The sequence below is a fragment of the Opisthocomus hoazin genome, chromosome 8 (genome assembly GCF_030867145.1).
Source record: "Opisthocomus hoazin isolate bOpiHoa1 chromosome 8, bOpiHoa1.hap1, whole genome shotgun sequence".
Taxonomy (NCBI): domain Eukaryota; kingdom Metazoa; phylum Chordata; class Aves; order Opisthocomiformes; family Opisthocomidae; genus Opisthocomus; species Opisthocomus hoazin.
In genome coordinates, this window is record NC_134421.1 from 46472025 (window position 1) to 46488259 (window position 16235).

The 16235-nt window shown below is 38.7% G+C and overlaps 1 protein-coding gene across 3 annotated transcripts in view; it reads right to left on the reverse strand.

The window, feature by feature from the left end:
• The window catches only part of LOC142358780 (cortactin-binding protein 2-like), a 143654-nt gene that overhangs the window by 72659 nt on the left and 54760 nt on the right, over positions 1–16235 (reverse strand). For all 3 annotated transcript variants that reach the window (XM_075428178.1, XM_075428177.1, XM_075428179.1), the window contains exon 2: positions 5776–5883. In XM_075428178.1, the coding sequence (XP_075284293.1) occupies positions 5776–5883 (108 nt within the window). The remainder of the gene's footprint in view (positions 1–5775; positions 5884–16235) is intronic.

The window sequence follows — 16235 nt, forward strand, 5'->3', positions numbered from 1 at the left end:
TTGCCCCTTGTCCTGTCACTGGGCACCACTGAAAAGAGCTTGGCCCCATCCTCCTGACACCCACCCTTCAGATATTTGTAGGCATTTATAAGGTCCCCTCGCAGCCTTCTCTTCTTCAGGCTGAACAAGCTCAGTTCCCTCAACCTCTCCTCGTAGTGGAGATGCTCCAGTCCCCTCACCATCCTTGTAGCCCTGCGCTGGACTCTCTCCAGTAGCTCTTCATGTTTCTTGAACTGGGGAGCCCAGAACTGGACACAGTACTCCAGATGAGGCCTCACCAGGGCAGTGTAGAGGGGAAGGAGAACCTCCCTTGTCCTGCTGGCCACACTCTTCTTGATGCACCCCAGGATCCCATTGGCTTTCTTGGCAGCCAATGCTTGACAGCTAACGCTAGCACTTCAATTCATCATATGAGGGTCAGTGCACTTTAAAAAGTCCTTTAGAAAGCAGGCAGATACAGCAACCACTTTGTGGCTGAAGAAAAAAAACAATAAATGAATGCTATATTGGAGATCACAGCTGTGGGAGGCTAGACCTGTGCTTTGATTATGTGGCCACATTACCTTCACACTAAAAATATATTATCCCCTTATTACAAGCAGACAGTTTATTTAGATAATTGAGACAGATGGAAGCAGCAGCTATAGTTGTCTCCCTCCTTTTTTAACTATAAGCATTCCTAATAGCAATTAAACAGCATGTTATTTCTCATTAACGAAATAACTTTCATGATTTCAATGTTAATCTGAATTTAATTTTAATTGCAGTGCAACCCTGATCATGGAGCTACTAAAATAAAGAAATTACAGATTCAAAAAGAACCATCTTATGTCATTTGGTGTAGTAGTTATACAAAATCAGAGCGCTAATGAGAAAGCTTTACACAAAGATCACCTCCTTTGAGGTGAATCCTGATGCTGCTCTCCACAGGAAATTAACTGTCCACTGGGAGAATGAATCTGGAAATTTGACCCTAAGTGCGACAAAGGTCTGCTCTTCCAAGGCTGTCGGTCCTCACAGTGCTGCACTAGTCCAGCAACTTAAATTGCTCTGTAACTTTTTCAAATCTGAATTTCTCCAACTTCCAAATTCGAGACGGCCAGTGTTCCTCGAAAAAGAAACGGTGTTCAGGTAGAGACTCAGCAAAATAGCGAGTTCTGTATTGCACAAATCAGAGTATACCATGACAAATTCACACATCTTAAGGGCAAAAACCCCCTCAGCTTTCTCTATTTATATCAAAGCACCAAACTCTTTTACAGCAATAGTAGGAGACATTGAACCAGTTAGATAAAGTTTGAATCACTGAAGCAGGAAGCAACAGTCCTTTTTTAGAAATAGGAATGCTGTATGTCCTCATGCAGCGGCAGTTGTGCATATTATAAAGTAACAACAACAAACTGTGAAAACATGGAAGTTTACAGATGTCATCTGCATATTTCTTATGAATGCAGTTTGGATTTGAAGTTTTGTTTTTGTTTCAAAAGCAGACTTCAAGGTATCAAAACTTCATATAAAATACAATGGAAACTCTACAATACATTATGCACAAAGATGCAATAAAGAGAGTTCATTGTTATATATGACACCTTGGGTTTAGTTCTCTTTAATTTATCATGTGGCACAAATTCAACTACCTTAATGAAAATCTATTACATCAACTCTATTAACTTACCTAACCAAACTAATCTTCCCTCACACCCCACCTCCCAGGATGACTATTTAATTTAACAAGATTTCTTCCCATAATGCCAAACTACTGGCCTTTCTCACTTTTAATTTTTATTTGTTTATTTACACAGAATAGACACAATGGACAGTCTGCACTGGAACAATACCCAGCGGACAGACTTAAAATTCCCTAGTTCAATCTTTTCAAAGCAGAGTAACAAACTCTGAAGCATTTTTTCTTTATTCTCATTGGACTGCACATTTAGAAACTAATCTTTAAATAAGCAGGAAAAGTTATGCAACTTCTTAAAGTGCTAAATGCATCTTCTCTGATGGCTACTAGCAGCAAGAGAAATTAAACAGAAAGCCATAAAATACAAATTAATTTTGTGATACAATGAATACGTTGTAAATGAGACGATAAGCATCTGAAGACAATACAATTCTGAAATCCAAGAGCATTGTCTCCCTGTCAGAAAAACAATATTACAGCAGTAGTAATGGATACAGGGTATCATTTTAGAGTTTAATTTCTTTCACTGGCACCTCAAACTGTGCATAATTCTACAGCTATTTTTTAAATAAAAGAATAAATCCCCCAGAAGTCACAAAACCACAACACATTCAGAAGATTATTATTTCAGATTTCTATGAGATATTAAATTGTAGAGTTTGCTCCATATATAGGACCGAGGCTCAACCCACAAAAACAAAGAATTCATAAGCGTTTTCTGCTTAATCCATCACAACCCACAAAGGCAAATTGTACATTTACGATATATCTATTAGCATTAAACTGTAATCCTGAAAAGCAAATTTCTAGAAGAAGCCAAAAGAATTAATTTAAAACAAGATTTTAAAGTGATTTAAGTGAGAACTCCATAATACATATATATACACACTATAAACATGGCATAGAAAAAAACCAAACCTAAACCAGTAAGGCACAAGTTCCAACTCCCTACCTTCACAAAAAATACTGTTCCTGGTCCCTGGTTCTTACCCCTTAACTCTCTGTCAGAAATCTCTGTTCCATTCCACCAGGGAATACTGTGGATAAGGTGTGGATTATTGATGGCATGACATGTATACCAAGAGAAAAAACATTTGGCACTGTGAGAACTATACTCCTGTAACAGTCAGCCTGAAAATAAATCCTACCTATGGATGCTCAATATAGGTGTGGGTTTTTTACATATCTGGCTTTACAGACAGAAAAAACCCCAATCAGATCTGTCTCTGATCTTCAGTAAAGCATATGACGTGGCTTCACACAAATTTAGTGCAGTGGGAAACAAGAATTTACACAATGAGAAAAGGTCAGACTGAGAGATGCATCAAACAGGTCTTGTTAAAACAAGAAACTTCATGCTAGGTGCAGATTAAGAGTAGTAACATGTGAGTCAGTCTTTGATTATATTCAGTATTATCAGTTCTTTTGTGATCAGTCAAGACTGATTCACTTTAATGCCAGAACTTTCCAGGAAAGATATTTCCAATAGATACACAAGTACTATTTATCACACAAATTTTACAAATTCTCAGTGAAACCCTGCAAAATGAGTATGGATAAGGGCACACACATTTAGGAATGATGTAGTTATACTTAAGTGATTACATAGAGAAAAATCTGAGATGACAACCACAAGAACAAACAGTTACATTCTAAGAGAAGATTAAATGATACTGTTCTGTAATCTTACAAAAAGATCAAGAACATATAAAACTGCTTAATAAATGTATATAGCGTGGTGACTGAAAACTGACAGGAGGATCACGTAAGAGGAAAATACAACACATACATTATCTAATATAAGTCTGGGAATAATCAGGCTTTGACCTATCAAAGAAATTAGGCTTTAAAACAGCTGTGCAGTACTAGTGTTAAAAAAACAAACAAATAAACAAAAAAACAACAAACCCCCCAAACATACACACATACACTCAGAAACTTTCCTAATTTTGAAACAGAGCTTGATCAGCTTTTGAAAACATAACATAAGAAGTCTTTACCCTGATATGAAAACTATTTCCTTCTTGCTTTAAGGATACACAAAGTATGTACGCCAATTTGTTGAAACCAATTGAAGTACCAAGTCTGACAGAATTCCAATGGAATTCCCTTGTTACTCACTTTTATAGAAGACCTACATTTGGCTATCTGGTAGCTTATTTTGTGTGCTGCTTGGAGACTCCAGCTGCTAATACTGCTGACTTGTGGCTTCCCAAATAAGAAGCCAGAAGATTTGAAAGTATCGTATTCCAAGATATCAGGCTACAGTTCTTCAGCAGGTAAAACTTCCAAGTTTTCCAGTACTAGTACAGATAACAAGGCAAGTTGGCTGGAATATTTGAGTTCCACGTGGATTTTGTTTAGAGGATTTCACTACAAAATACAGGAACTAGAAATCGAGATGTAAGACAAGAAAACAAAACAAAACCAATTTTCAAAATGTATATAACTTATGTGAAATTGAGCTATTTTTTACATTGATTTATATTAGTCACCATAAAACACTGTGTACATGCTATCCATTTCAGCAGGTGCACGGAAATCTGATGCAGACTTTTTCTCTCCTGGGACTACGCTATCCTGAACGTTCAATGTTTACTATCATTAAATGTGCACTGAATTCTTCTTCTTCTTTTTTTTTTTTTTTAATTTGGTTCAATTTCAATACATCCATTATTTGGTATATAGTGTAGTAGCTCGTTCATGAATACGTATTAGAGAAAATTGTCTGAGTATCCTATTTGCATTCCTCCAGCTAATCAAAAAAAGAGATTCTGGATGTGGTGTGCACATTGTTTCCCCTTTTACAAAACCTTAACTGGCAGTCAGGGAAAATTATAAGTCCTAGTCCAGGCAAATGAGATGTGAAATTGTGAAACAGCTAGATGAAAAGGCAGCACATTTCAACATATACATATCCCTGAAGACCAAACACCAAATAACTTCAAAGTGCAGTAATTCCCCAGAAACATATTGCTTCCAGTGCCCTACTGTCATTACAAACTGAAAATCGTATTTTATCAGAGGTTTACACCTATAACATCTTTAGTTATTAATGCAGGTACACCAATGACAGCTACTTTAAAGGTCTATTTGCATCAAGTGATCTGAAGCCATCACAAAACAAATTAAAACTGAATAAAAATGCATTTACAATTGTTACCGTGACATTAAAAGTGAAAAATGTTCCGACACTACTTGATAATCATTACACATAACACTAAAAACTAGTATTAGATATATTTTATTACATCGAGGTTTTGCTTTAAGAGACCTTAAAGGGCATCATTTCCCTCTATCCCATTGTGAAGCCATAAATATTTTCAGACCATGTAAGGCTGCTTCCCCCTCTAAACCTGCAGTCTGTTTGGCAGGTCTATTAAATTTTATTCTGCTCCAGATCAATTTTAAAGTCATTACAATCATAAAAATTTATCATCTTTTGATTAAAATACAGTTTTGTTTGTACATTTCCAGTCAATTTTCTAAGTTGCCTTTCAGACTGCAGCCTCCTGAAACAGAAAAACAACCTTTGCACGTGCCTAGCACAGCAAAAATCTAATCAAGCACTTGTGAGTGCTGTTAAGAGTATATCTCCCATATTTCACCTTTTATTTAAAAAAAAAGGGTGCAAAACAAAAACACCACAAAAACTTTTCCCTAAGTGGATACGACCATCCAATTTCATCTGTCCTTCCATTTTGCAGAAAATTAATGCATTGAATAGACTAGATGCACAAATATAGAGAACATTAGAACAAATGATGAATGGACTGAATTTTCCTTTGAAGTTATTTCTTCCTTTCACAAGTAACAGACTCTACAATACAGAAGAATTTAAAGAGGAAATTATTTTGCAGTTTTTGCGTCTAGTTCTCTGAAATTTTGTTGGCATTTTATACCAAAATTACATAGAATTACTGAATGGCAACAATTAAACAAGAAGATATTTTGTGATTACTGAGATTTAGTCAACGTAGAACTTTAAAAATCACAATTTACGCTTCCACTAATAATATTCTGTGCACTGTACAAAGGAAGTGGCAAAAGAGAATTTAAAAAAAGCAAACCGCAACAACCCAGTAACTTACCCGCAAGGCTTCAATTACAAGGTCTCGTGCTTCTAGTTCTCCTTCCATTATACTCAAAAGCATTCGCAATTCTGGTTTGCTTAAGTTATCCACATCAAACTCTCGTTTCTGTAAGAAACAAAACACTGATGGACACACTAACTAACTGACTGCAATAGTTACCGTAGATCTGAAACATGGACATATCAGCATCGTAATTATGGGTTTCTAAAACATCTGTAATTGTTAAAAGTTGAGGTGGCTTTATTTGTAGTATATAAAGTTAAAATTAATAGCAAATAGCCTCATTCTTTTTATTTAAAGTGAGGAAATTAAAAGCCCTCCAGTACGATGCTGTTTCAAATCCCAGGTTGCAAGGAATCGATTCTGCAAAGTCTTGTGAATGATAAGGGTGAAATCATAAAGAAACCAGCTTTGTGACTAACAGTTCCCTTATGCGGCCTCACAGAGGCCAAAACAATTCAGCAGACCTGAAACAGCACATCGGGCATGAAGACAGGAGAGGGTGAAAGGACCTAAACCACAGTGTACCTAACCCAGTGTAACCTGTGCCTCGCTGGCAAACAAATACCAAGTCATCACAGTATACTGGGCTGAATGTGAATTTCTGAAGCACAGCTTGTGAAAAGATGTGAAACCTTATCTGTATGCTCTATCTGCAGTCCCATTTGTTTGGCTGGAGGGTACAGTTCAGGTTTAAGAGGCACTGACAAACAACAGCTCACAGCAACAATATCTTCTCACTCCACAGTTACCAACATCAGTGCAAGTCTGACGTGCACCCCTAGCAAAACAGAAGAAGGAGTTTATACTGACGAATAAGATCACCGAGCACATGCATAAACACTGTATGCTGGGAACATCAGTATGGCTTCTGTAAAACCAAACCCACCTCAGGAACTGCTACAGTTCTGTAACAATGTCAACAGGCACAGGGGTAAACAGGGGTAAAGGGTATCCACTGGACACTAATATATTTGGATTCTCAAGAAGTTTTGGACAAGGTTCTATATCAAATATTATTACAGAAACTCCTATCCAACAGTATTGGATTAACAACCACTTTTCAAGGCAGAGACAGGTAAGTAGTGGGACACCTCTGGGACCAGCTTTATTCAACTTCTTCATCAACAACCTGGAAAAAGGATAAAGGAGTAGCAGGGACATCTACCTCATGTGGGAACTGGCACATAATGCCTCACTTACAAGGTTAACAACCTCATTTTGCCACTATATAAAACCCTGGTAAACCCATATGTCAAGCACTGCATAAAGTCCTCGTCTAAAGGTATAGAAATGGCCAACTAAAAGTATGAAGAAAGGAGGAGTAACTACTATATGAGAAAAGACTACAAGGCTGGGAGTCTTGATTTTGGAGGTGGGATGGGAGAATGTTATAATATTCACAAAATCACAAAGGTAGTAGATAAGATTAATGCGAACATCCACAACGCTAACACAAGTAGACACCTGTGAAATTGGAAAGGGATCATTTTAAGGGAGCGTGGTGGTACAGCTCCCTCCCCCTTCCCCCCATAGTTAACCAATGAATAATTACTGCTAAAATTCTGTGATTTTCTCTCTCTCTCTCTCTAACTGTGAACAAAACCTTAAACTGCTGCTAGACATATCCTTCAGACATAAACCATTGTGATCTGCGGCTAAGTCTGGATCCAGCCACACCTAAGCTCCTCTCTGAGAAGGAGTTTAGAAAGCAAGGGGGTCCATTCTGAACCCTGTGACTCAATAGGAGGATTTCCCTTACCCCTTATATCTTTTCTTTCAATCTCTGTGTAAATCATTCTATCTTAATCCTACCTCGATTTTGTATTCCATTCATTTGATAAGTAACAGAGTGAACTTTGCCAACGAACTTTGTTAAATCACATTTATAAATTCTTATTAAAATAATTTCTTACAAATACCTTTGACAGTGATTCTTTAAGTGACCTAACCACTCATTTGCGGCAGGGAGAGGAAACAACATTTATTCCATGTGCTAGATTCAGCTGACCAGATTGATTTCCAATACGCTATTCACTGCAAGGGAAATTTACTAGAGTCCTTGCCATGATGTAGCTGTGTCTCCTAGCAAACCCTTGAGATGCAGGCACTCAGCTGTCCTCAGTATGAAGTAATCAGTTGCCAAATTAGCTAAACTCCGTATCTGGATATACTGTCTATTTTCACTGATGGATGTAAAATCTAAGAGTTCAGCTAGCCAGGAGCTTAACTTCACCACAGGAAAATCCAATAAAAATTAAAGCAAGTACCACTTCTGCTTTCTCAAGACAAGAGGAGGACAAAACAGTTGTTGTTCCCTCAGGCTAGAAGGCCATAGACCAAAACTACCCAAAAGCTATAACTGTACTAGATTTACTCTGTGTTCCATTTTTATACCGTAGTTAAAACACACAGAGATGCACAAATGGCTAGTGAGAACTGTATGCCAGAACTTTAGCTATTTGCATTCCATGTGCATTGGATTGAGCTTCTTCATTTACGTGAACAACATGGATCAACAAGAGGAGCAATGATTTCTACTAAGCGTAACTGTTTCAGGGACAGGGCCATCCACTATAACCAGTATTTCTAGACTGAACAACAGTTATCCTCTATTTTTGATGCCTGGGCCAGCTATTCCTCTAATCCAAAAGATACTTCTTACCCTTCATGCCAACGGATCAATAAAACCAGCTGGTTTCTCTGAAGGCTTTTTCCCAACATACGCTGCAGCAGCCTCTCACAGTGCTCCTCACAGTTCTATACAGGGCTCACCAATCTATGGACATGTATAAAGTAAAAAGTTACTAAGCACACACAGTTCCTCATATAATCTAGTGTCAGCAGACTAGATTTTTACCTTACAGGCTGCAACAGATTTCACTCTCAGCACATCTAACTACTAAATTTAATTCAGTCAGATAGCGGGACCCACTTAACTATCCTCCTTCTTCTATGAACCACTTCATAGTATCTAGTAGCTCAAGGATGACAATTGATTTATTCATATAACTTCCTTTATAATAGAGAAAAACTGTCTCCTTTTTTCAGATGGAAAATTGGTGCAGAGATATTTTTTCCGAAAAACACAGAAAGCAAGTAGTATAAAACATAATATTCACTAACAGTCTTTTAAGTCTCCATTCAGTGGTTTAACCACTACATTATCTTCCCTTTCTAAAATATGCTTGCCTCCTCTGACAAAAAAGGCACCCAAGGTTTCTGACAGACAGAGACAAAGTGAAGAGGGGCATCCACAAAAGTATAGTGCAAGAAAAGTGATCCTACTTTTCTACAAGCCAGTAAATTCACCTTGTCAGGAGGTATAAGACAGGGTAACTCTGTCAAAAGACTGACTGTACATCACAGGTGAAACTTCTCATTCCTGCAGTCTTCCACAAGACATAAATGAAAACACTCTTACATTCTCAACAGACTAGAGGCATTCTTCAACATATGTGATGCAGTGACGAGCTTTTTTAACTAAGCATCTGATCAAGCAATTAAAGTAAATTTTGCTCAAGTAAACACCCTGAACTAGAACATGTGAAAAGAGAGCAATAACAAACAATTAAAAATGCTCTCTGGTAATTTCTAGTTAGATATAAATAAACATAAAAAATGTTAATAGGAAGACCTATCAACAAGATATGAAACTTTAGTTTTTTATTTTTAATTTTAAAAAACTGAAAGAACTAGCAAAACTACTTCATATATCAACAGTTCTAGCATATGAGACTAAAAACCCACTCAGCCAAGCACCCTGTCTCCAAAAGCAGCCAATAACGGATGCCTTCAAATCAGTACCAGAGCAAGACAAGCATATAATGATACTTCCCAGAAATACACTCCCAGCCTCCAGCAGTTTTCAGTTTCTGCACCTTCTGAGCCAGAAATCATGATTCTGCATATTGTAGCCATTGGCTGACATACCTGTTGTGAATTTGCCCCATTGCTTTTTAAATCTTTATGTAATTTTAGCATCCACAACATTCCACAGCACAACTACACATTTTCTGAAGAACCACCACCTTTGCTGTCATTCTGCCATCAGCTACTTTTATTTTATGCTTTCTGATTTATTAAGCACAGAAAACATAATCTATTACTACACACACTCTCCATGCTCCGAACTCTATCAGACAAGTCTTCACATACATACAAAGAACAAACCAAATTTCCTAAAACTGATGTCAAATATCAACCAGAAAAGATACACAAATAGAAAAAGTGAAATAAAGAATTTAAGATGTTTTCAGAATGAAAGAGAAGGCTATAATTTTTCAATTCTTGCTTATGAACAAATTTATGCTCACTGAGGCTTTCTTATCATAACTTTATCCAACAAATTCCAAAACTGAAATGACCACTTTTTTCCAGTACTTTAAGGACATCTTAGATTTGTTCATTATGGCTAAGCAAACCTGAATCCCCTCACACAGGGTAAGGGTGTGCATGGCAGTCACTGAAGAAGTTACCACACCTTCTCCCCACACACATCTCTGGATCACAGAATCCCAGAATCCCAGAATGGTAGGGGTTGGAAGGGACCTCTGTGGGTCACCCAGTCCAACCCTCCTGCCGAAGCAGGGTCACCTACAGCAGGCTGCACAGGACCTTATCCAGGCGGGTCTTGAATATCTCCAGAGAAGGAGACTCCACCACCTCCCTGGGCAGCCTGTTCCAGTGCTCCGTCACCCTCAGAGGGAAGAAGTTCTTATGTTCAGACGGAACTTCCTGTGCTTCAGTTTGTGCCCATTGCCCCTTGTCCTGTCGCTGGGCACCACTGAAAAAAGCTTGGCCCCATCCTCCTGACACCCACCCTTCAGATATTTGTAAGTATATATTAGGTCCCCTCGCACCCTTCTCTTCTTCAGGCTGAACAAGCCCAGCTCCCTCAGCCTCTCCTTGTAGGAGAGATGCTCCAGTCCCCTCATCATCCTTGTAGCCCTCTGCTGGACTCTCTCCAGTAGCTCTTCATCTTTCTTGAAGTAGGGAGCCCAGAACTGGACAGAGTACTTCAGATGGGGCATCACCAGGGCAGTGTAGAGGGGAAGTAGAACCTCCCTCGACCTGCTGGCCATACTCCTCTTGATGCACCCCAGGATCCCATTAGCTTTCTTGGCAGCCAGGGCACACTGCTGGGTCATGGTCAACTTGTTGTCCACCAGGACACCCAGGTCCCTCTCCACAGCACTTAGGGAGCTACAATGTAGCTTACCCTAACTGGACCAAAATACGTAGTTTAAAGATTTTATATGTTCACAAGCATAGTTGTAAAAATATTTTTAATATTTGAGTAAATAAACCATATGATGAAATAAAACTATGCTTCCTCTTAAACACATCCTGCAGTCTTCTGGGGATCAAGATGTCAGTCATGGCATGCTTCCCTAAAGTTCTTATTCAGATGGAGCACTGTTTGCCTAAATCAGAGAGAAAACTGTTGTTTAGATCTAGAAAAGTAACCTTCCTAACATCTTCCAGTGGAGCGTTAAGTCTTAGACTTCCAGAAAATAAAGACTGCATTAGTAGCTCATGGCTTATGTGTCATCTGGGGTTTAGCTACAATACCTCTGGTAGAGTTCCAAGCTGTAACAATTTAACCAACAATTTAACCACTATGTAACTGAGCCATCCATTATATTGGTTTTATAACAGAGATACATGAATATACTGCCCCAGGGGGACATTTGGCATACACAACAAAAACACAAGGGAATTTTTTTCTCTACCTCTTTCAGATTTTAAAATGTCTGGTTTATTTGATTTATAAGAATAAAGTACCTAAAAAAGACCACAGCTTCAGTCCTCTGTGTCTCTAAAACTCCATGTTATTTTTCAGACCAGTTTGAAAGGGGTGTGTGCTGGCCGGCAGCAAGTGGACTGACAATAGAGCAAACTCATTCAGCTACCTGTGTACGTATCACAAAAAGAGTACAGGCAAAATGATAACCTGCATTGCTAGAGGGTAAAAGAAGCTCTACCATGAACCAAAAAGAAGACAAAAGCATCTCTGCTGAACAAGTGAAGGATGACTTAGGGCAGCAGCAATCAAACTGGACAGACATTGTCCCACCTCTATTGTCTTTGATGGAAAGGGGATGAAATCACAAGGTCACCAAGAGGCATAGGAACAGAAGGGACTCTTTCCCACATGCATAGCTATTTAGAGCAGAGATGGTAAAAGTCTTTAGTGTTAAATTTATCCCACCACCCTCCCTCCAAAAAAAAAAAAAAAAATCCTGTGAGGGACTGGCAGTGCCGATAGTTTGGTTTTGCTGACCTAGCCCAGTTGTCAGTACTGACAGCTTCAAGAGCCCAGAGTGCTGTTCATTGTGCTACCACAGCAGCTGTTACAAGCTCTGCTGCCTTCCACAGAAGTCTGAATAGGTGAAGTATAAAAGCCACAGCTTCGTACTTTCTTTTCCTAAGCAGAACAGAGGCAAAAAACAAGTTAGCTGTGGATTAATCATGAATGACCATGGCAAACAAGCTCCTTCCTGCTCAGAAAGCAGCTACGTAGCCTGTTTAAAGATGGAGCTGGGTAATAACCCAAGACTTGGGAAAGAAACATGTGGAGCATAACTGAGGGCTGAAGTGGAAATATGGGGGAGAGAAGTATAAAAATGATGTACAGGAAAACATATAGGGAAAAGCTGTCAAAAAAAGAAAAAAAAAAAAGAGTCCATTCAGAAGGGAAGGGAAAGGTACATATCTATATTTATTACATACCGAGTTCCACTAAAAACACACAAGAATCCTCTTGAGGATTCAAGAAGCCGACGTCTAAGATGAGGTTCTAAAAATAAAAGGTTTGCTATTACTTATTAGGCTATATGAAGTAAACTTTTAATGTCATGATGGCCTCACATCTGTCAGACTCACGAAACAACTGCACCAGGTAAACAACCCTGATGCATACATTTTACAGCATGAAGTATGTTCCCCAGGTACTACTCATCTGACCAAGTATAAAGATCTATTTTGACTAATTCTATTTAGTTGCCTACACAGAAGTATCTAGTGCAATTTGAAATGTCCAGAAGATCAGAGATGCCTTTTGGGGACAGGTAGGTATGATACAGGACTTAGGAGAATCACCCATGCCATCTGGACTGGTAATAGAAGGCCAGCTGGCATACTGCAGAGTATCACATATAGACCACTAAAGGAAGCCCTCAAGATAGGACTAAGACACCTAAAAGTAGGTGTGAGCTATGTAAGCTAGGTACCTAAAGTCCCTTTATTTTCAACAGAGAGCTGATCAGCCTAATCAAAACAGCAAAGAAATCTATCCAGCTAATCAGCCATCAGAACTATTTGCTCATGGCTCCATTGACTGTATTGGTCAGATTTCCACCGACTGTCACAGGATATTAAACACTGTACATACATGTAGACACCTAAATTTAAGTGTCTTGAACCCCATCCATACCTTCAAGAGTCAGCTGCCTAAGTCACTTCACTCAAAAACAGAAAAGCTCACAAAACTGTTTCTAAAACAGGTTATTCCTTTTAAAAACTTACTTCACTCCACTAACTATAAAAGGAAGTTTCAAGACCTAGCTCAACATAAACATGGGTATGTGGTCAAATGCATCCTAACCCTTTTCTAATAAATAAAACTCTGCAAACAGAGAGCGTACTGAAAGAAGTGGTTATCATATCCGTACAGTATTCATGAATACTTCAAGGAAAACCACAATTTATTGCTTTGGCTGTGGAAGGCTTGCTCTTTAGTCTGAAACTAGGGTAAGAGTCTGTGACCCCTTGCTTCTCCAGAAATTATCTGATGCAAAAATGCGCATCTATTCCCCACCCCATCCCAGATGAACTTAAGAAATAAGACATGACCTATAGGAATGTTCTTGGCAACAGAAACAAATATGAAGGCAGAGAAAAATCTGTCAAGGGAAAGCAATGCTGTAGAACTTGCTCCTCAACTAAGACAGAGTTTCTTGCTGAAGAGAAGAATATCATCTGATCTTAACATCCAGGACTTCTATAAAATTTCATACAATCATATCTGAGGGATCATGAGGCGATGTACATGCATTTAATAATGCCCATCCATTAGCTCAATTACTTTTATGGATTTGTTCACCTCATGAAGTTACCTGCTTATTCTGCCCTTCTCTTCCCCAAGCACAGCTCCCTTGCTTTCTGGGTTTTTAAAAGGTTTTCCTCAAAAGGTATGGGGGAGGTTTTGTTTAGTTGCTGTGGGTTTTTTTGGCTTGAGATAACTGCAAAACTTTTAACAGCTTCAACATTAACCATAAATATACTCAAAACTGGGAAATTTCTTTTGGAAACAAAAAAACCCCAGCCCTCGACCCCTTCAAAATTAGTAAGACACTGACCTTTACACATACTCAGATATTGTCATAGCCGTTAAAACATGTTTGCAATCTATTAACAGCCACAAAGGTGCTTAGTCATTTTATATTTCCATGCAAGTTAGGTAACTAAGCCTTTTTTTTATGGATCTAGGTCCACAGTCTTTCAATAACTGTGGTTAAACGCTTACTTAAATTTAACAGGTAATCTCTATTCAGAAAGTCGCTTTCAGATAAGTCACTTACAAGGCAAACAGTGTATGATTAGATCCAGATACAGGTACACATTGTTGATACTTTCTTTAGAAGTTTTCCAGAAGCTATTCTTTAAGTCTTCTGGAATTTTACCCCATACCCTGTGCTACAATAGAACCAAAAGTCAATGCCCAAGAAAGCTTTAATTCACATATCATGGAGGCAGTACTTCTTCCCTAAGCCTACCTGACACCTTCCTATTTACATATTCAAGGATTACACAGGTATTGTAAATCAACTGATCCCTTGCTTGGGTAGGAGCGGGTGCGGAGGCAGACCTCAGTGTTGACTTCCTGAGCTCTTTCCTTCCCGCCCCAATTTCCATCTCTATTCCTACTTTCTTATATCACCTCTGAGGCCAAAGCAACGCTTACACAAATGAAACCAAAGTGGTTGGGAAAACAACAGGACATACTGCATCCTACAGATTTGCACCTTTATGCCGCTTTCATGCATCCGGCTCACAGCATTGCCCCTCTGTGTTTCACCTTTAATGACAGACAATGTGACAAGTCCCCATTTGGAAGAGAAAGGAACATTTACAAAGTGGACTACATTCAGTGGCTTTCTTTTCTCATTCCCCAGGACCTTCCCAACAAGGGAAGTGCAGCTGTGCTGCAGGTCGTGGAGCAGAAGGCACAGAAAAGGCAACGCTGTAGTTTGGAGTAGGGGGAGGAGAGGCAGAAAGGAGGTCTGAGGTGTATCACTGCAAGATGGATCAAGGCCAACCTCTCATCACAAAGGGACAGCAGGACTAAAACAGAACTGTGCTGTCTCTGCATCTCACCTACATGTTGGAACACAACAAAATCGCTCAACTGACAGGATGAAAATAACTTCTGTGAACAATAAGGCTACACTGAGATCTTGTATTCAGACAAGGACAGTGGCAGTTAATCAAAATCCTTTTGCAAGTGACCATTTTCCAGGACGTAGTCCCTAATAAGAGATATAGTCTCTGTTTTTCAAGGGTTATGGTCTCATTTTCTGCTACTTGCAGTATCTTTCAGATAAGAACCTTTTCAACTGATCTAAACCAGACTGTATAATTGATCTGATCAAACTATTATTTCACCACATTGACCACAATGGCAGTTCTACTACAAACATTCTTGCAGATCCATAGATAGTGACTACACCAAGCTAAGCATAAAATGCTACGCAATGTCACCACAGAGTGTCATGGAATTTCCATTTATCAGTTTTTTAAAATATTGAGTTTTTTCTGTAGTGCACAGCAGGCTGATGTTCAATGTTTCAACAAAAACACTGTCAAATTGGATTATTTCTTGCTATTATATACTCATTATTGGCAGACAGAATGCAGATGGGTCATTCAAAGATGTTTTAAAATACACACATATGTTTTCTCTCAATTCTAGTCCAAATTGCACCAACACAATTCCGCTGGCTTCTGTGCAATCAAGCTGTGCAGGTATGAAAAAGGACCAGAAACACTGCCCTGCCATTTTTCCTTGCCATTCTTACCACAACAAAAATACCAATATTTTGTGGAAAAGAAGTGGTGGCTTACCAAATGCTGTGCTCCATTCAAGCAAACTCAGAATGACAAGATTATCAGCTTTGTTCCTAAAAGTAACACACTATAGAACAGTCTAAGCTTTTTCAGTCAAATCCCCTGGTGAATGTAAAAAAAGGAGGGGAACACTTTTAATCCTTTTCTGCAGTACTTCTAAAAGCGGCAAAAAAAGTCTTTTTTTCCAGTGATGTTACTGATAGTGTACCAAGATGCAATAACAGCATTCAGTATCAGGAAACCCTACTGTACTGTCCTGTATTATACATCTCTTGCTTACATCATAGAATTTACACATTAGTATATTACTATTACAAATACCGTTC